General features: G+C 43.0%; 1 protein-coding gene and 1 pseudogene across 5 annotated transcripts in view; one reads left to right on the top strand and one right to left on the bottom strand.

The window, feature by feature from the left end:
- The window catches only part of ABCC4 (ATP binding cassette subfamily C member 4), a 223,712-nt gene that overhangs the window by 60,447 nt on the left and 143,045 nt on the right, over positions 1-20,220 (top strand). For all 5 annotated transcript variants that reach the window (XM_029209923.1, XM_029209924.1, XM_029209927.1 and 2 more), the window contains exons 5-7: positions 16,465-16,554; positions 17,131-17,294; positions 18,681-18,806. In XM_029209923.1, coding sequence (XP_029065756.1) covers positions 16,465-16,554; positions 17,131-17,294; positions 18,681-18,806 — 380 coding nt within the window. The remainder of the gene's footprint in view (positions 1-16,464; positions 16,555-17,130; positions 17,295-18,680; positions 18,807-20,220) is intronic.
- LOC114888042 lies at positions 14,144-14,644 on the bottom strand (annotated as a pseudogene).

Genomic DNA, 20,220 nt, shown 5'->3' on the forward strand with positions numbered 1-20,220 from the left:
TCTAAGCAGGTTGATCTTGTCATATGGCACAGAGATTTTACGTATTATAAAATGCATAGGGCACAGATAGTTTTCCTTAAGAGGCTCCTTAATAGCCTAGTGGACTGTAGGTTTCCTGACTTTGTGTGCAGTTTCTAGAGCTGCGGCCGTTCCCCATGGTGGGTCCTGACGATGGATGGTTTGCTCTGAACGCCAGGTAAAGCCAGAGCAGACAGTCATTGAGCTCACGGAGCGCCCTCTGCTGCTTGTTTACCCAGTGCAGGCTTTCTTGCAGAATCTAATTAGTTCGAGCAGATTTCTTATTGTGGCTGAAATCATCACTCTCTTTACTGTTACCCAAAGGGTAGTTTGCAGGAGAGATTCGTCATTCTTTGTTTCAGCTTCTAAGATGAGTTGACTCCCTGCAAACACCCTAGTTTCCCTTTATCCTTTATTGTAGATCTGTCTTACAAGCATTTATGTACAGTTAATCCTGGATATTTGTAGATTTTGTGTTTGCGAATTCGCCTACTTGCTAAAATTTATTTGTAATTCTAAAAATCAATACTTGGGGCTCTTTCATGGTCTTCTGCGGGTGTGCACATAGTCTCTTAAAGTTTTTTGTCATCTGACGTGCATATTCCCAGCTGGGGTGAAAACAACATGTGCCTGTTCTCATACTAGGAACAGATGCCCTCTCTGTGGTCAACTTAGTGCCTTGCTTTCCACATTTTTGTATTTTTTGGGGGGTGATTTTGCAGTTTAAAATGGCCCCTAAAGAGGGCTGAAGTGCTGTCTGGTGTTCCTTAGCTGAGGAAGACTGTCGTGTGTCTTATGGAGAAAATCTGTGTGTAGGTGAGGAAGCTTGGTTCAGGTGTGCGTTACAGTGCTGCTGGCTGTGAGGCCAATGTTAATGAATTTACAACAGCGATTACATAAGGTTAAGTAGAAACATACGTAAAACAAGGTTATGTAAGTATTGAGATGGTGAAGATGTTGTTACCAAAGGCTGCCAGAACCCTAGCCCTGTACTTCCCTCAGGAGCAGTGAATATTCACTAGTTGACATTCATAGTGACTGTAGAACATGAACATTGTCAGTAATGAGAATCGACTACTGACTCAAGGAGGTTGTTTCTTAGAGATCAACATCCTGCCTAGAGAAATATTCTTACTTACCTTAGATCTATTTTCAGTCATCTAAGTGATGTAGTTGTATGTTCAGTTTGTGGGGGGACACACATGCTCGCTGTATCCACACTATTTCTATTTCGTGGTTTCAGGTAACCATCATCTTTCTGAGTGAAGGACCCTTTCTCTTTCCTTTAATCCTGTCTCTTAAGACTCCCTCCTCCTCTCAACCACTTTATTTCTTTTTCAGACACTTCAGCTCAGTCATATATATATATATATATATATATATATATAAATTTATTGATTTATTTTTATGTTTGGCTGCGTTGGGGCTTCATTGCTGAGCGCGGGCTTTCTCTACTTGCGGCGAGGGGGTTTCTCACTGCGGTGGCTTCTCTTGTTGCGGAGCACGGGCCCTAGGCGCGGGGACTTCAGTAGTTGCGGCCTGCGGGCTCAGTAGTTGTGGCTCGCGGGCTCTAGAGCGCAGGCTCAGCGGTTGTGGCACATGGGCTTAGTTGCTCCGTGGCATGTGGGATCTTCCTGGACCAGGGCTTGAACCCATGTACCCTGCAGTGGCAGGTGGATTCTTAACCACTGCGCCACCAGGGAAGTCCCAGCTCAGTTACATTTTAAGATCAGTGGTCAGGACAGCAGGCATCCTTTCTCACAGAGCCTAAGCAGGAAGTAGAAGGAGGCCTTCCAGGGTGCAGGGAGTGACCAAGTTTGCAGACTCCTGCGAGCGATGTCTGCTGTCCTGTGCATAAATGGAGCCTGACTTTAAAAAAATCTATGCACTGAGTGTGCTAAGTGTGAGCCGGGAAGGAAAGGTTCACCTCCTGCAGCACCTCCCTCTTCATCCCACCCTTCCAGTTTCATCTCCCTCTGAATTTGCTCCTTGGAGTGTGGAAAGCCGAGAGTAGAAAGCTTTGTCACTGTCTCAGCCATGTGATGTTGTGTTCATAGCTCTCAGAACTTTTGTTTTTATTTAAAGCTAATTCTGTTTCGGTACAGACAGTATATTGCTTTAAATTTAGACTGGACAATATGAAGTGACAGATGTTCAACTGATGTGGGCTTATAAAGCAGCAATTTCGTAGGGTTCAATCTGATATCTTGCTTACTAGTCTGTGGTTGTATTGTATTTTCTTTCTGAAAATATTAAGGGACCAGCATCTCGAGTATTGTTAAAGTGAAACAGTGTGGTATTTATGGAAATAGAGTGACTCCCTTGAAGCACGTGGCACTTTGTTTGGACTTTCTCTTCTAAAGGTATTTTCTAACTTTCTGAAAAAATTAGAATGAACTAGTAATGCTTCTTACACTGTTCCACACTTTTACAATATTTTAAACACACTTTTTTCCTTATTTCTCATTTATTTCTGATGTAAACTTGAATTGGATCTGTGCATTTTGTGAAGAGTTAATCTCATCGGGGGCAATTGGCAGTTGTTCTAATTTGCTAGGGGAGAGCTAAGAGGAGCCATTGGGTGAAGGTTTAATTTTCTGTGGGTGCTCCTAACAAAGCAGCTTAAGGAAGGAGAGGAGAGGCTGTTTGGTTTAGCTTTGTTAAAAGGGGATGTTTCTGCTGCTGGAGAGTAATGGGTGTCAGCTGTATTCTACCACCTGATAACTGTCTGCTGTGTGGGGTGCAGTACAAGCTGGAAGGGAACGCTTAGCTCAGTGATTCCCAAACTGCTGCACGATGGATCCATGAAAATTTAAAAACAACACTGATACCCAGGCCCTCTCCGCAGGCATTCCATTTTAATTGGTATGGGGGGGAATTTTATTTTATTTTATTTTTCGCATGCAGCATGTGGGATCTTAGTTCCCTGACGAGGGATCGAACCCGTGCCCCCTCAGTGGAAGCGCCGAGTATTAACCACTGGACTGCCAGGGAAGTCTTTTTTTTTTCCTCTTTTTTTTTTTTGTATGGAGGGAATTTAAAAAGATGCCAGGTAATAGCCATAGGCCTCAAATGCATGTTCAGCTTAATTTTTTTTCTTATGTCTTATAACCAAGACCTTCCAGTACATACGGTTATCATGTGGGCTGCAAGTTTAACCTTTCTCAGTGGAGATACCCTTTCGAAATTGCAGCTGTAGACCTGAAGGGTGGTGGCTGCTCTGTAGGCCTCCTGTGTCTCAGATTCCGCGCTGGGAATCTCGTGTGCACCGAGCCATCAGGTGTTGAGCCAGGTGCACAGGTACTTTGTAGAAGACATTGTGGCAGGTCGGATAGGGTAGAAGACTGTGAGTGTGGACTCTGAGAACAGCCAGGCCTGAGATCCAATCCTGACTTTGCTGTTTGCTAAACTGTGAGTGAACTCACTTCTCAGGGCCTCAGTTTCCTGAGTTGAAACGTTGGAGTAGAGAATATCTGGTTCATGGGGTTTGGGAGCATTGGATAAAGTAACTCCCGCGCTTTGTACAGAAGTCATTTATTAAATTTAGGAGGGTGGGCGTCGTAAGCATAACAAGACTCTGTAGTTTGACTGCTTTTGTATGAAGCCCAGCTTTCCTCTTTGTAGATGTTTGCCTTAGGCAAACTGCTCTAAGCCTTAATTCCTCGTTTGTAACAGTACCCAACTCTTAAGGTTGTAGAGAGGATTAAACGAGTCAATCTGTGTAAAGCATTTAACATAGTGCCTGGTATCTAGCTAATGTTCAGACATTCCTATCATCTTTATTATTGGCACTCAGTCACAGAAGGGTCAAATACATAATATAATCAGATGAAATAGCAGTACGGGTGCTAAGTGGTACACAAGTGTACAGACTTAACGGTTTAGGAAAGGATCCCTCCAATTGGTGGAGGGGATGTCTGTGTATGTGTGTGTGTGTCTATGTGTATGCACATGGTGGGGGGCGTTCCATGCATTGAGCAGTGTTGAGATGGAATGTTGAAACAGTTTATTCAGGGAATTGTGGAAGCACAGTTGGCATAAAAATTTAGGAGAGCACTAGGCTCCAAGGTACACTTAGAAAGGAATATCGGGACCAGGTGATGGAGGGCCTTGATCATGAGTTTAAGGACCTTGGATTTATTTAGTTGGCAGAGGGGAACCCCTGGAAATTTTTAGTAGGGTAGTAAATGATCAGAGCAGTGATTTAGGAAAATGCACCTGAAGCCTATTGTTCATGGCCATGCATGAAGTTGCAAGGGACCCTCATGGAGATAAGGGTTGGAAAGGAAGTCAGGTCTGGGAGGTGCAGTCTGAGTATCTTACAAGCCATTCATTCACTCGTTCTCTCATTCATTCATTAACTCTTACCATTTCGTCTATTTGGTGAAGCATTTAGTTCTCAATAACTGCTCCTGATACCCCACAGATGAGAGTAGTAGGTCATTGTAAGAATATAATAATGTCTTATTTCATCTCATGTATACGTGAACTGATCTAGTACAATAGTGGGCAGAAATACATGTTAGACAAAATAGCAAAGTGAGTTAGTATGTAGACCTTTTAATTCATTGAAATATTCATGAGAGATGGAGAAAAGAAGAATAGAAAGGAGCCAGATCTGAGCGATTAATTATAGAAGGGGAGAAAAGTGTTGGTTAGGAAATCATAGTTGTAATAGGAATCCACAAAGCTCTCATTCTCTTGAGTATTGCTGTTTTTGCTTACCATCATTCCAAAAATTTGGGGAGGAAATATCCCAAATGCCATCATCCTATAATGGCAGGTATCATTTTGCAGATTCTTTTCCAGCCTTTACCTAGCCACACGTATCCATACACTTACAGTCTTATTATGTATACAGCTTGTGTCCAGTTTTGTCACTGTATTGACTGCACGGTTACCTCCTCACTGGCTGCATTGATAGTCCATCTAACAGACTCCCTGTGTTTGCTAGTCTCAGGGTAAAAGATGTCTATATTCATGGCCTTACATGAAGTGTCTCTTTGGTCCATGTTTTGGGATATGCCGAAGTGACCTTCAGATGGGATTTTTTTGTTGTAATCGTTTATGGGAGACTGAGTATGGTAGTACACTGTTCCACTTGAGCTGTGCCGTTCTCATAGTGACAATGTTAAGTCCCCCCTGGAGGTGGGCTGTGTGTGACCCAGGGTAATAGGTTTTTACTAGCTAGCCAGTCTGAAAGCAAATGGGCAATACTTGCTTCCTTTCAAAAATTCCCCAACAACAACAATAAAATTCCTACACCCTTCCATCAAAAGTTAATGTAACTAAATTCCTAAGTTTGGGGTATACGATACACTTTAATACTGAGTCTTCTGTTTTCATGTAACTAAAGTTCTGTTTCTCTTCACTATTTTTTAATCAACTCGAGTATTTTACATAAATGCACACATTTGTGCATTTGATTTTTGACAAATGTATACACTCGGAATGTATGTATAGCAGTTTCTTTAAGTCTTTCAAAACCGAATGTCTGGGTCAACTTTGTTTTTACTATGAAGAGTGCCTTCTTTTTTGTGTGCGTTACATTTTTAAATTTCTTTGTGTGTCTAGGACTTTTACATTGTTTATTGGATGTTATGAAAACTCCCTTGTAGGTTTGCATTCTGATGTTTTTCTGAACAGTGTTGAATTTTGCCCAAATCTGTCTTTGAACTTGTGTAGGCTTGGTTTGATGCTTTGTTAGGTTAGATCTTTGGAAGTCCTAAGGTGTTTTTCCCAAGCTTGTCTAACATGTGGGACTCCACCTTCACGCCCCATGTTTCTTGTGGGTCTTCTTAGGCCTTGGTGTTAGTCTTTTCTAGGACAAGTCTAGAGTAAGTCTGTTTTAGAGGAGGGTTTCTAAACCTCAGCAGTACTGACTGCCATCTAGGGCTGGATATTTCTTTTTATGTGTGTGTGTCAGGGGGACGGGGTGAAGAGTAGGGGGCTACCTTGTGCCCCGAGGCTCCCAAGATCCCTTTTTTTGGTAAACCTCTTTATTGGCTGGCGTCTCGCCCTGGAGGAGCCTGCCAGCTGCTCCAGCTGACTCAGTCTCTGGCCTCTGCCTCGGCTCCATGGGACTCCTGTGCTGTTTGAGCCTCAGTTCGCTGCCACAGTTGTGAAGCGGCTGAGAGCCAGGGCAGTGACCGTGTTCACCTCGTGGGTGTCCCTTTTCTCAAAGATCAGTCTTGTACTGCCAGTTATCCAGTGCCTCCCCATGTGGTTGCAGTGGAAGTGGGGCTATTCCACTATCAGCTCCTCCGCCGTTCATCAGAGCAGCAGTCTCTCCACTGCCTTGTTTTTTTTTTTTTGCGGTACGCGGGCCTCTCACCGCTGCGGCCTCTCCCGTTGCGGAGCACAGGCTCCGGACGCGCAGGCTCAGCGGCCATGGCTCACGGGCCCAGCCGCTCCGCGGCATGTGGGATCTTCCCGGACCGGGGCACGAACCGGCGTCCCCTGCATCGGCAGGCGGACTCCCAACCACTGCGCCACCAGGGAAGCCCTGAGCCAGTGCCATTTTTGAGAAGATGGATTATAAATACTTTTTCTTTTTTTTTTTTTTGTTTTTTAGAAGTACGGAAACATGATACATTTTTTAAAAATGTTGATCGAAGTCTTTTTTCCTCCACCCTTTTGGGGGGGGCAGTTGATTTGTATTCTCATTAAGATTATCTTCTCTTGCCAAACCCTAAAATGTATATTTATGCATGTTCTTGGATCTCCTTTCTCTCCCTGTCATGGGGTTTTCAGCACTCTCCATGGTTCTCCTTCTTCCTGTTGCCCTACTAGCTCACCTTTGCCACAGCTGTGTGGTTCATCTTTCTGTTCACTTCTCTTGCTTGGTAAACCAGTCATCGGGGCTTCTCTTTAAAACGGAGCAGTTGGTGGTGGAAGGGTCTAAGGGTAAAGGGTCTTTCAGCCAGTATCTTGGAATGTGACCTCGCTCTGAACATACGTCTATGAATTTGCCTTATCTATTCCTTGCATTGATATCATAGACTTTATTAATTAAACTGTAGTCATTTTCCTAAAACAGTATATATTGACCACCATCTCACTCATGTAAACACCTATTTTTAGTTCATTGTTTCAAATTTTCTGGGACGTTCTCAAGGACCTCGGCCCCTTCCAGCCCCCCCACAATGGGGAGTAATATTTAGCATGCTGTGTGGTCACCAGCAAAGGGTTTGGCAGTCTTGGTGGCAAGACTTGTCGTAATGGGGGCCTGGCCATATTCTGCTTGTCTTCACTGCAGGAGCTCTAGGGCTTGGGGGGATTCCCAGGGTGCTGCCTCAGGGACTCATCCCCCAGAGGGGATGAGGTCAGAGAATGTGAAGAAACTCTTCCTGAGGAGTTCACGTCCTTAGCCTGACCTTGGGGTAGATATCGCAGGCTCCCATCCCCCAGTGGCTCTCGCGGTCCGCATTATGGCTCTCACGTTCAGAGGCTCACTTGTCAGCTCTGTATACATGGCATTCTGGCGAATCCAGTAGGTTTTGTGGTATAATGGTAAAAGGTGGCCAGCAGAATTTAAATGACAGCTAACAGTTCTTCCAGGACAGGAGGTAAATGCCACATCCTTCAAAGCTTGCAGAGAGCTTCTGAGTAATTGTGTTGGCTCGCGTGCCAGCCATGGAACATCAGGCCAACGACAGAAAAAGGCAGTGGAGTTGTCAGGTGAGAGAGCAGCATGTGGTTGATCTCGCATTGACTTTGTTTTTCATTTCCTTCGGTAGGTTTTTTTCCTACAGAACCATAGAGGGAATGTGTTTAGTTTTATAGAGGTCAGTCGTGTTCATGGGGGTGGAAGGTATTAGGCAGATTTTGGCTTCTCCCCTCAAAGCGGAGATTAATGGCTTTAGATTATGCAATCATGAAAGTAGATGTGACAGCATTACTAAGCACCTCTGGGCAACAATATGGGAAAAATACAGCAATGCTCTGCTTTAGGTGAGCTAAACATATTCTCACCCTAGTTGCCTGTTGGAGTAATAGCCAGTGTACCTAGAAACTGCATTGTCTGACAAGCTCAACTCTGGGGGGTAGGGCCGTGAACCAGGAAGTAAGCCAGAAGTGCAGAATAAGTGACACAGTGCCTGTTTTCTGTTCTGAAAGTCCTTTAGGTTCCTACTCAGAGCCTGTTTACTCTGACTCACTTACAGTATTACGAAGCCATATCCTAGTTGAGAAGCAGCAGTAGTTAATGGTGAGATAGCCTCTTGAAGGGATAGCCTGATGGCAAGGGACAAGATGGAATGACAATGTATGAAAACCCCAAAAAGCATGGCCATTTTGGGCACTTCGTAGGAGGGAGGAGCGTCTACACACTGAGGATCATTGGCCTCGGAAAAGAGTCATGTTAGTGATGAGGAATCTTCATCATGAGGATGACGAAGTACAGCTCCCATCTTCTGTTTTAAAGGACTATTGGAGAACGGTTTGGGGAGCGTTTCTATTAAAATGAAGATTGGATTCTTTTTTTTTTTTTTAGATTGGATTCTTAAAGGGATAATACTTTTCACCAGTCTGGAAAACTCAATTCTGTGGAAAGAAGCTTCTTTTCTCCTCTGCTCCTTTGATGGTTACATTTATCTGCCCACACTTGCGTTTTGTGCTTCACGAAGTCTGCTGATTTAAAATAATTGAGGAAAGACACACTGTTTATTTTTCAAATGAATGACTAATATTTCTTGCATTTCTTTTTTAAAAATTTGAACAAAATCGATGTTTTGGCCTAGATTATAGAGTTCTCTTATGACCCCATATGTAATTTACCACCCCCCACCTCCCATGCCATAGAAACCCACCATAAATGGATCCTTGCTTGGGTGGAATTCGTACTTTGCAATTCATAATATTGTTCTTAAAGGCCATGCGGATTCTAGTATAATCAGTAATTAGATATTCAGATTGTTTTCTAGTTTTTATGTATTAACAAACAGCAGTGCAATGAACCTGATTAAAGCTAAACCTTTGGAGACATCCTTAATTTCTCAGAGTGTATACATTTTAAGCCTTTTGATATGCCAGATTTCCTTCTAGAGTTAACTGTACGTTCTCTTTAGTGAAATGAGATGGCCCTACACCCTTGCCAAACGTGGATGTCACATTTTGAGTTTCTTTGAATTTGAGTATTTGCGAATTTTCATTAGCCTTTTGTGTGTTTTGTAGTGAATTTCCTGTACATGTTCTTTGCCCTTTAAATAAATTGGTAGGCTTTTATAATATAATTCTTATCTATATTTAGGTGTTCTTGATTTATTGAAGATTAATAGCTTACTAACTAATTTGGCGTCTGACGTACATGGTGCAAATTTGATTCCAGTTTGTTTGCCTTTTATTGTTCTCATGGTGGAACTATTTTCTTTCACAAGGAAAACAGATTTAACCAAATAGTATCCCCTTGTAAAATGTCAACTTAAAGGAAAATAGAACCAAGACATTAGCATTTATTTGTATGTTTTTCTCTACACTGGATGTGACGTGTTTTTAACTATAACATATACATTTTATTAGAACTGAAGTTTAATTTTATACATTAATGAGGAGCAGTGTGTGGACTGAAAAAAAAAAAAGCACAACCTAGAAGTTGAGAGTTATATTTTATTTAGCGGACTCTGTCAGGACCTCAAGCCCTGGAGACAGGATGCTCGGATCACTCTGAGGGACTACTCTGAAGAGCAAGGGGGTGCAGGGGGCGAGGCAGGATACAAAGGGGTTTTTGCAACAAGGACTGGGTAGTCAGAACATCAAAAGATTACTGTTCATTAAAGAAAACCAGACATCTCAAGGTAATGAAATTAGCTTTTTTCTGTGTATAGCAAGATGCAAGTCTGGGCTCATTGAAATCGTTCCTTTGATGTGCACCCCGGCTATCTGGGGCCAGTATCCTGTGCTTTCTCATCCTTAGTCTCCTCAGGGTGCATGACAGGGGTGGCTGCAGCAGTTGACTGCCTCATGACCAACCAGCATTCTGTTTCCATCCCGAGTTCCCTCAGGGGACCGGCAGTAACGTGGCAGCTTGGTGGCTGCAACATCCTTTGTTTAATGACTTGGCAGGTAACATTTCTCTCCTTCACAAGTTGTAACTTTGCTTCATTCGAAACAAAAACAAAAACCAAGTAACTGAGTGCCCATTCTTTGTCAGGTATGAATACTTGCAGTTTATTTTCTTATGTGCAAAATAGGAAAAAATTCTTACAAATAAGGTTGTTTTCTATTCCGTGTCTGGCTTGTAGTATGTGCTGAATACATGGTAGCTGTTTTTATGATCATGATGACATAAATGACTATGACGTCTGTGAACTCAACTAGCTGATGGCTCTTGGGGGCAATAGACATGTAATTGATTACCCATATTTCTTATTTCCCTTGTGATATTTTATTTGTTTCCAATATTAACATACTGGAAATATGTTAATTTCCAAATAGTTGGGCTTTTTAGATAAGATATAAATTATTGATTTCTAATTTAATTCTTGTCATCAGAGAACATTCTGCGTACCATTTTTATATTTAGAAATGTATTGAGATTTATTTTATGACCCCAGCATATGGTCTTGGTGAATTTACAATGTGTACTTGAAAAAAACCTGTCCTATAATTGTTGGATGTGGTGTTCCATAAATGTCAGTTAGATTAAGTTGGTTACTTGTTATTCAAATCTTCTGTATTATTACTGATTATTTTTTGGAGGGGGTGGTGTCTACTTGTTACATTTACTGAGAAGAAGGATGTTAAAAACTCCTGCTATGATTGTGGGGTTTTCTGATTTTTCTCCATAGTTCTGTTGCTGTCTCATAGACGTTGCAGCTCGGTAATTAGATCCATACACATTTAGGAGTGGTGAATTGACTATCCTATCATTATGAAATGTCCTTCTTAATCTCTGGTAGTTTAATTCCTTGACTCAAAATCAACTTTGATAATAATATAGCCTCACATGATTTCTTGCGCCTACTGTTTGCATGCCACATCTTTTTCCATCCTTTTACTTTAAAGTGTATGTCACATACACAACAAGCTGGATCTTTCTTTTATTAATCCAGTGTGAGTGTGGCAGTCTCTGGCTTTTAACTGGAGTGTTAGTATGTTTGCTTTTAGTGTAAATATTGATGTGATGGGGCTTAAGCCTTTTACTTACTGTTTATTTTCTATTTGTTTCATCTTCCTTCTTTTTGGGTGGCAGGGCTCCATTCCTGACTTATTTCAGTCAATCAGATATTTTTTAGTATTCCATTTTGATTCCTTTGTTGGCTTTTTAGCAGCATCTCGTATTGTTAATCTTGCTTTAGTGATTAAAATAGGCATCTTATTACAGTCTCTTTCTGCATGTTAGTATTGGATTACTTTACATAAAATGTAAGAAACGTATAGGAGTGACATCCTATCCCTTGTACTATTGTTATCTATTTTACATCAACGTACAAAGTACGGTGTTACCATTATTTTGCTTTTAAGCAGCCGTTTGTTTCGCAAAGAAATGGAAAGGAGTAACGCAATCTCTTATATTTACCTGTATTTTTGTTTGTCATTTTGGTTTCTCTATTTTTCTACAACTGAATTTCCATCTGGTACCATTTCCCTTTAGCTTGAAGAATATCCGTTATAATTTCTTAAAGGTCAGGTTGGGTGGTGAGAAAGTCTCTGAGACTTTGTCTGAAAATGTCTCAATTTCACCCTCATCATTTGAAGGATATTTACTTTTGTTGGTTATAGAATTTGGGGTTGACAGTTATTCTTTTCTTTCAGCACTCTATACATTTTGTTCCACTATCTCCTCCTCCTTTTAAACTGAGGTATAATCGATATACAGCATATTAGTTTCAGATATTCAGCAAAATGATTCAGTATTTTTGTGTGTGTGTGTATATATATAGAGTGTATAGTATGTATGTGTCTATGTGCGCGTGTGTACAGAAATGACCACAGTAAGCCTGGTTAACACCCATCACCACACATAGTGACAGAACTGAGTTTGTGTGTGTGTATAGTGTATAGTATGTATGTGTCTGCGTGCGTGTGTGTACAGAAATGATCACAGTAAGCCTGGTTAACACCCATCACCACACATAGTGACAGAACTGAGTTTGTTAAGTCAGCTATTAGTTGCATTATTTTTCTTCTGTATGTAATGCGTTGTTTTTCGTGGGCTGCTTTCAACACTGTTACTTTCTGGTTTTCAGCATTTTGACTGTGATGTGCCCAAGCATAGGTCTCTTTGTTTTGATCCTTTCTGGGGTTTGCTAAGATTCTTAGGTATCTAAATTAATATTTTCTACCAAACTTGGAAAAATTTCAGCCATTATTCCCTCAAATATTTTTTTCTTCCCTATTTTGTCATCTTCTCCCAGGACTCCAATTACATGTGTGTTTCATTGCTTGTATGGTCCCATTGAACCCTTAGGCTTTCTTTTCTTCAACCAATCTTGCTCTCGTTCTCTGTTTTCTGTTTGTTCTTCAGGTTGTAAACTTAAAGAAAGGCTTAATGAATCTGGGCACAGAGCAATGGAAATTATCTGATATTAAAGTTATCTAGTGAATTTTTCATATTGTACTTTTTAGTTCTGGAATTTCTGTTTGCTTCTTTTTGATAGTGTCCATCTCTCTTCTGAAATTACCTATCCAGAGAATTCCCTGGTGATCCAGTGGTTAAGACTCTGTGCTTCCACTGCTGGGGGCCTGGGTTCGATCCCTGGTTGGGGAACTAAGATCCCACAAGCTGTGTGGCGAGGCCAAAAACAAAAAAAAAAACAAAAAAAATTACCTATCCATTCACTTGTTATAACCATATTTTCCGTTAGTTCCTTGAACGTATTTATAATAGTTGTTTTATAGTTCTTGTCTGCTAATTCCAAAATCTGGATCATCTCAGGGTCTATTTCTAATGCTTGTATTTTTTTTCCCTCTTGATTATGGGTCAAATGTTCTTGCTTCTTTGCAGGTCTAATAATTGTCTTATTATGTTGGGTGTTATGAAGTATACATTATAGGAAGTCTGGATTAAAGGGTATTTGTTCTGATAGAGAATTCCTGGTAGATTGGTCTTGTTAAGATTGGCTTATTCATTCTTTCTATCTTTCTGTTTGTCTTGTCTGTCTATCTGGGGCAATTATTTTCATTTTGAACTTAGTCCAAGTGCATGGCTCTACTCTACAGCGTAAGGCATGGCCTTCCTGGCAGCTAAGTGAATGTCTGAGGCGCTTAAGAAGAACTCTTTCTTCTAGGTAGGCAGAAACTCTAGTCTCCTGGCATTGGCGTGACCTCACAGAGGCTTCATGGAGTCTGACCCTGCTCACGGACAGTGAAGTTCTGGCAAAGTCCCTTTGGTAAATCCCCACAAGATATTCTGGGTCTACCCTCTGCTATTCCTCCCAAATTCCAGCCGTTTCTGCAACTCCCTCTTCAGTTCAGTGAAACTGTAGTTCTGCTTGGGCAGAAGATACCCCCAGGCAGAAAGACAGGCCAGTCCCAGGCTCTCCTCTTCTCTAGGCTTACAGTTTAGCCCTGCTTGTCATTCAGTGCCTGAAAACAGCTGCTTTTCATATATTTTGTCCACCTTTGCAGTTTTACAATGGCGGGCGAGTCCAGTACCAATTATTCTTTCATGGTTGGAAACAGAAATCTGGCAGTTGGCTTGTAAGCTCTGTCTCCTCATTAATAATATTACTGTCACTTCATGTTCTGTTTTTTATCCTGTGTGGAATATGACTGATTTTCTTTTGACAGATCCTTGATTTCTCTGTTGGCTGCAGTGTTCTGTTTTTGCTTTTGCTTTTTTGTTTGTTTGTTTGTTTTTAGAATTTAAAACGTATTTTAGGGCTTCCCTGGTGGCGCAGTGGTTGAGAGTCCGCCTGCCGTTGCAGGGGGCACGGGTTCGTGCCCCGGTCCGGGAAGATCCCACATGCCGCGGAGCAGCTGGGCCCGTGAGCCATGGCCGCTGAGCCTGCACATCCGGAGCCTGTGCTCCGCAACGGGAGAGGCCACAGCAGTGAGAGGCCCGCATACCGCAAAACAAAACAAAACAAAACAAAACAAAAAACGCCGTATTTTAATGAGAACACTTTCTCACCATCTTTAAATAGAAATGACTTGCACTTTTTACTCTGGAGCTGCGAGGCCATCAGGACTTACTCACTTCCTGGTCCGTGGGGCTCTGAAGCCGCCCCACCACCAGCTCTGCAGTGCTCCTGAGACACGTGCTGGACATGTTCTCCTCTGTTGGGAGACCTTGTGGCAGCTTCAGGGGCTTGATTCTTACCAAATGTTTAACCACTTTCAGTTCTGCATTCACCGAAGGGGCATTCTTGTGAACTTGAGGGGTATGTGCTTTTTGTAACCCAAGCATCTTTATTATATCTTTCTCCCAATGTGGATGTCTTTTTGTACTTTTTATTCTGGCAACAATATGCAGTTTATGAGGTTGCTGTGGATCCCCACCATATTTTTCATGATCTTCAGGTGAAGGCTGGAAAACTTTATCTGGAATTCTTGACTTCGCAAGTTTGTGACGAATCCAGTCTGTACAAACAAGGGGCTCGACACCTTTTGTCACCATTTGTAGTCTGCCTGGGGGCCTCTGAACTATTGAGCGCAAAATCCCTGCCATGAGCGTGGTGACTGTTCTCCTTTAGGGACAGCAATTCCTAAATGTCTTTCAGCCTGAAGCTCACCACTCAGGGGAACCAGAGCAGAGAAAGGACTTGTTTTTTGTTTTTAAATTAATTAATTAATCAATTAATTTATTTTTGGCTGTGTTGGGTTTTCGTTGCTGCGCGCAGGCTTTCTCTAGTTGCGGCAAGCAGGGGCTACTCTTTGTTGCGGTTCGCGGGCTTCTCATTGTGGTGGCTTCTCTTATTGTGGATCACAGGCTGTAGGTGCGCGGACTTCAGTAGTTGTGGTGCACAGGCTCAGTAGTTGTGGCTTGCGGGCTCTAGAGCGTAGGCTCAGTAGTTCTGGTGCACGGGCTTAGTTGCTCCGCGGCCTGTGGGATCTTTCCGGGCCAGGCCTTGAACCCTCATCCCTGCACTGGCAGGTGGATTCCTTACTGCAGCGCCACGAGGGAAGTCCCTGGCTGCAGTGTTATAGTTGATTCATGTTAACTTTTGTTCCAGAACCAGCCTTTGGGTCCATCAATTCCAATTAGGTGCAGTTGTCTTGATTTTTTTTGATGATCAGTTTAAACTCAGAGTTTGGTACACCATTCTGCCTTCTTTTAGTTGTTCAAATTAGGGATAAACTAGCTACTTCTTTAAAATAAGTATTTTCTTCATGAGGGATTAACATGTATTTGTATGTAAAACAGGCTTTAAACCTATTTTCAAGAGAGCTTTCAGAAGTTAAGGCACAGTATGGTTTCTTTCTTTCCTGTCTGTAGTGGCACCTCCCTCCCTCCCTCCCTCCCTCCCTCCCTCGCTCATATTTGCAAAGCATTTTTCACCTTTCAGAGTGTTTTCAGTGGCCCTTTGCTACCATTCACACATCTCTACTGCGCAGTCTGGTTACCTCTTGACTGTTTCACTGACCCCTAATTCTCCTTTCTTCCAAAAATCTCCTGGCCAGTCACTTCTTCAGTTTAATTTTCCTAAAGTTGAGTTTCTCTAATGTGAAAAAACATTGACCGTTCCATGTTGCCTTCCAAACTCCTTAGCTATTTCCCAGACCACCTTTCTAGCCAGATTTTGCATTTTCCCTCCCTGGAGTCTCTGCATGGGTTCCTCTCACCCACAGTGCCCTTCTCTTCTCTCCATACAGTTTATCCTTTTCGTTGTCCGAGCTCCTCCCTCACCACAGTGTCACTTGGTAGAAACCTTCCCCAGTTCCCTGTGCCACTGTGTTTAGTGTTCACTTCACACCTGAATTACAGGTGTTGGCATATATCTTGTCCCATCTCCAAAGATGAGAAGACATGACTATCAGTAAATATATCTCCAGGAGCACCTGGTTTCCTCCACATAGTAGATAACAAATCTGCCATTCATTTCTCATACGTACCCTATGATCTTATGCACGGTGAAGAGTTATTTCCGTTCAAAGAATGAGGAAACTTAGAATACAGTGTTGAAATGATGTCACACACAAAATTAACGATTGATTTGCAGGCAGCTTCCCTGCTTTCATCTAATATGGCCTAAAATTACTTTAGTTGGCTTCTAAGTATGAACCTACATCCCTTTATATTTGGGGCATGTCCAGATTCATCAAAAAAAAAAAGGTGGGAGATTTTGCGTCGGCCTCTGTTTGCTGTCCTTGTGGTCATGGCTGTCGCCACATTGAGGAGTCAAAGGGTAAACATGGGTTCCTAGAGCCCTGCTGTCAGGGGTCATGCTGCTTGTCCTGACACCACTCAAGACCCCATGAAAACGTGCTCTGTTTTGTTATGTTCTAAGAGTGACTTGGTATCACCGCAGGGATCCAATTCTCTGTTACCCTCTCTTGTTTCAGGCACTTTGCCTGAGTAACTTGGCCATGGGGAAGACCACCACAGGCCAGATAGTCAACCTGCTGTCCAACGATGTGAACAGGTTTGATCAGGTAAGCTGCCCCTGGGGGATCCTTTTCCATTTCCTGTCCTTACTGTGTTTAGCTTTTTGGGATGCCAGGTGGCCAGGATTCTTTTGAAGACATAAGACAAAGAGTTCTCTTTATTCAACTCTCATTTCTTCTGTGTGCCTATTAGATGTAACAGTGTGTATTGTCCTTTAGATGAGAATTTAATTTTTCTAATAATAAATAGGCAGCAGTGTTCTTGCCCAGCGTGGTTAGCGTCTCTAAGGGTGCTCCTGGAGTGGCCCTTCTTGACAGGGGCTGAATTCTGGGGCGGACTGTGAGGAAGCCCTGAGCTCATTTGTGGGATGGACAAAACTGAAATCTTCCGGGCACTGCCGGTCCTCTTCTCCCTGGACGTCCCTGAGCCTTGCCCCATGCTGTCCCAGAACAGCATCACCTGGGGTGGATACTTGATTTCTGCTTTAGCAGGTTTAAAACCCACTGTGATCATTTCTGTTTAGGTTCCTGTCTGTTCTTTGACAGAAGATTGTTTCTAAATTGTGTCCTCACTGGTCTGGTTTTTATACATTCCTAAGAAGGCTTTGTTTTTCTTCTTTTAAGGTAACGATATTCTTGCACTTTCTGTGGGCAGGGCCACTGCAGGCTATCATAGTGACCATCCTGCTCTGGATGGAAATAGGAATATCATGTCTTGCTGGGATGGCGGTTCTAATTATTCTTCTGCCTTTGCAAAGCTGCATTGGGAAGTTGTTTTCATCACTCCGGTAAGAGAAACACTGGTGTAAAAAAGTGTTAATATGCAACTGGTAACATCCACCATCTGCTTGATGCTTTTGTTCAAAAACAAAACAAAAATGCCTTCTTTGGTCTCTTTGCATGTGTTGTAGACCCTTTAGGCTTAGCCAGTAGATGCTCCAGCCTTAAGCTGAAGTTTGATCCTGAAACGGGAAAGGTGACAGCATTCGCTGGCTCCTCCCGGCACCGTACCTGAACAAGTAGAGTGTCCTTAAGCGGAATGTACATTGGATAGTGTTATTTAAGCATTATTAAATAGTAATGATCTTACGGGCTCAATTCCATATGCATCTATTTTTGTTATGCTTGCTTTGTTAGAGCCATTTTCAGGTGTGTATATGTTTGCATCTTGTTTTTAATTCAATGTTTCCATTAAGCCCAAGGGCAAGATCGATCTTACGTATGTCTTTATAAAGCCCCACATTCCCAGCAGCCTATGTGATAGAAAAGTGGCTGGTGATGGAGAGCCTCATGCTGATTAGTTAGACTTGAAGCAGGTCCCAGAGGGTTGGAGGTGGGTCATTGTGCAGGTTGTCAGGGGATGGAGATGTTGTGCTGTTTGAAGCTCATTGAGTTCTTGTGTGTGTGCGTGTACCTTTCCGTGTGTTTTTTTTTTTTTTTTCTTTTTTTGCGGTACACGGGCCTCTCACTGTTGTGGCCTCTGCTGTTGAGGAGCACAGGCTCCGGACGCGCAGGCTCAGCGGCCATGGCTCACGGGCCCAGCCGCTCCGCGGCATGTGGGATCCTCCCGGACCGGGGCACGAACCCGTGTCCCCTGCATCGGCAAGCGGACTCCCAACCACTGCGCCACCAGGGAAGCCTCGTGTGTTTTTTTTTTTTTTTTTTTTTTTTTTCTCTACTTGGAATTTCGTTTCCTTTTTTTGCTATGGAGAGATGTTCCTTATCCTTTGAGGCCCTGTTCCGATGCTACCGGGTCTCTGAAGGCTGTCTTGTTCTCCTTTCCCAGTGGAATTAACAGCCCCATCTTTTCTGCTCCCCAGCACTTTACTCCTATTTTATTACAGCACAGCCACTGTCTTCCTGTTAGAGTCGGGTGTCTTTCTGCCTCCCCTACCTGACCGTGACATCCTTGGGCAGATGGTTTGTATCTGATTAATTCTGGGTCTTCATTAGCGGATACTGCAAGTTCTCCAAGTTACTTCTTGAATTGGGCTGAATGGTTGGCTTCCTAATTGAAGTCTTCTCCATTTCTACTTTGAGTAGGACCTGCCTGTCTGCGCAAAAGAGCTGTAGGGAATCGTTTGATCCCTGGTCTCTGGCTGTGCCACTGTTGCTGCTGTTAAGGAAAGTTGGGCTGTGGTCACTAAGGCTCATCTCTCACGTCTGTCCCTTAGGAGTAAGACTGCAGCTTTCACAGACACCAGGATCAGGACCATGAATGAAGTGATAACTGGCATCAGAATAATAAAAATGTATGGCTGGGAAAAGTCCTTTGCAGACCTTATTACCAGTTTGAGAAGGTAAGTGTTTGTATATATACAGCATATTTTCATAATTCATCTCATATTTACTGAATGGTTTAGAAGTCTTACCAAGTTTTCACATTAAGGTGAACTTAACTACTATGCACTCCACCCCCAACATGTGGCAGTGGGGTTAAGTAGAACAGTGGAGATGTCATTTTAACCTGCTCCTCCATTTACCATCTTCTTAAAGGAAAAAAAATATATGCCTCTTACTTATACAGAAATTAAATTCCAAGTATTTCTGTCTTTTAAAAAAATTATTTATTTACTCATTCATTCATTCACTCATTCATTCATTCATTCATTTTTTTTTGGCTGCATTGGGTCTTTGTTGCTGCACGTGGGCTTTCTCTGGTTGCAGCCAGCGGGGGCTACTCTTCAGCGCGGGCTTCTCATTGCCGTGGCTTCTCTTGTTGCGGAGCACGGGCTCTCGGTGAGCAGGCTTCAGGAGTTGTGGCACGTGGGCTCAGCGGTTGTGACGCACGGGCTTAGTTCCTCCGCGGCATGTGGGATCTTCCCGGACCAGGGCTCGAACCCGTGTTCCCTGCATTGGCAGGCGGATTCTTTTTTTTCTTTTGCGGTACGTGGGCCTCTCACTGTTGTGGCCTCTCCCATTGTGGAGCACAGGCTCCGGACGGGCAGGCTCAGTGGCCATGGCTCATGGGCCCAGCTGCTCCGCGGCGTGTGGGATCCTCCCGGACCGGGGCATGAACCCGTGTCCCCTGCATCGGCAGGCGGACAGACTCTCAACCACTGCGCCACCAGGGAAGCCCCCAAGTATTTCTTAATAGCACAGATTCCAAATAAACAGTGATTTAAGATGTTGACGTCTAAAACGATATTTAAACTAAAAGTATAATTTATGTTAATGTAGCACAAATGGGGAGATTATAAAGGTTGGGTACTTACATTGGGCCAAACTTTATGAGTCAGTATTATTCATTCCAAACAAAGCCATAAACATATTTTTTGCTTTGCTTTGTTTGTAGAGTTTTTTTCCATCTTTGACTTAAATATCTGATGAGTGCTTATACTCCAGCACAGGGTACTTAGAATTCTCAGGCAGCACCGTGTCACCTCTCACTTTGCACCTTTGTGGGTGCCCCCCCCCTCTGCTGGGAATACACTCATCTTACTTTTTCTCTGGCCTCTGCCAAGCCCGACTGACTCCAGCTCATCTCCTCAGGGTCCACATGCGTGTGACTTGCCCGGACTCTACTGCTCCGAGTTACACGCCTCTGCTCTGCGCTCCCGTGGGGGCCGTGCTGGCGCCTCTTGGTGTCTTGGTGTCTCACAATTTTGGGGTTGTTTTTTCTATTCTTTTATGAGTTTGTCAACTCCTGGAGGGGATGGGCTGTGTCTTTCTGTCATCAGTGAGGAGCCCGGCACAGGACTTCTGGTAATGAAT

Source organism: Monodon monoceros, unplaced genomic scaffold, assembly GCF_005190385.1.
Source record: "Monodon monoceros isolate NGI ecotype Baffin Bay Population unplaced genomic scaffold, NGI_Narwhal_1 Super_Scaffold_8, whole genome shotgun sequence".
Classification (NCBI taxonomy): domain Eukaryota; kingdom Metazoa; phylum Chordata; class Mammalia; order Artiodactyla; family Monodontidae; genus Monodon; species Monodon monoceros.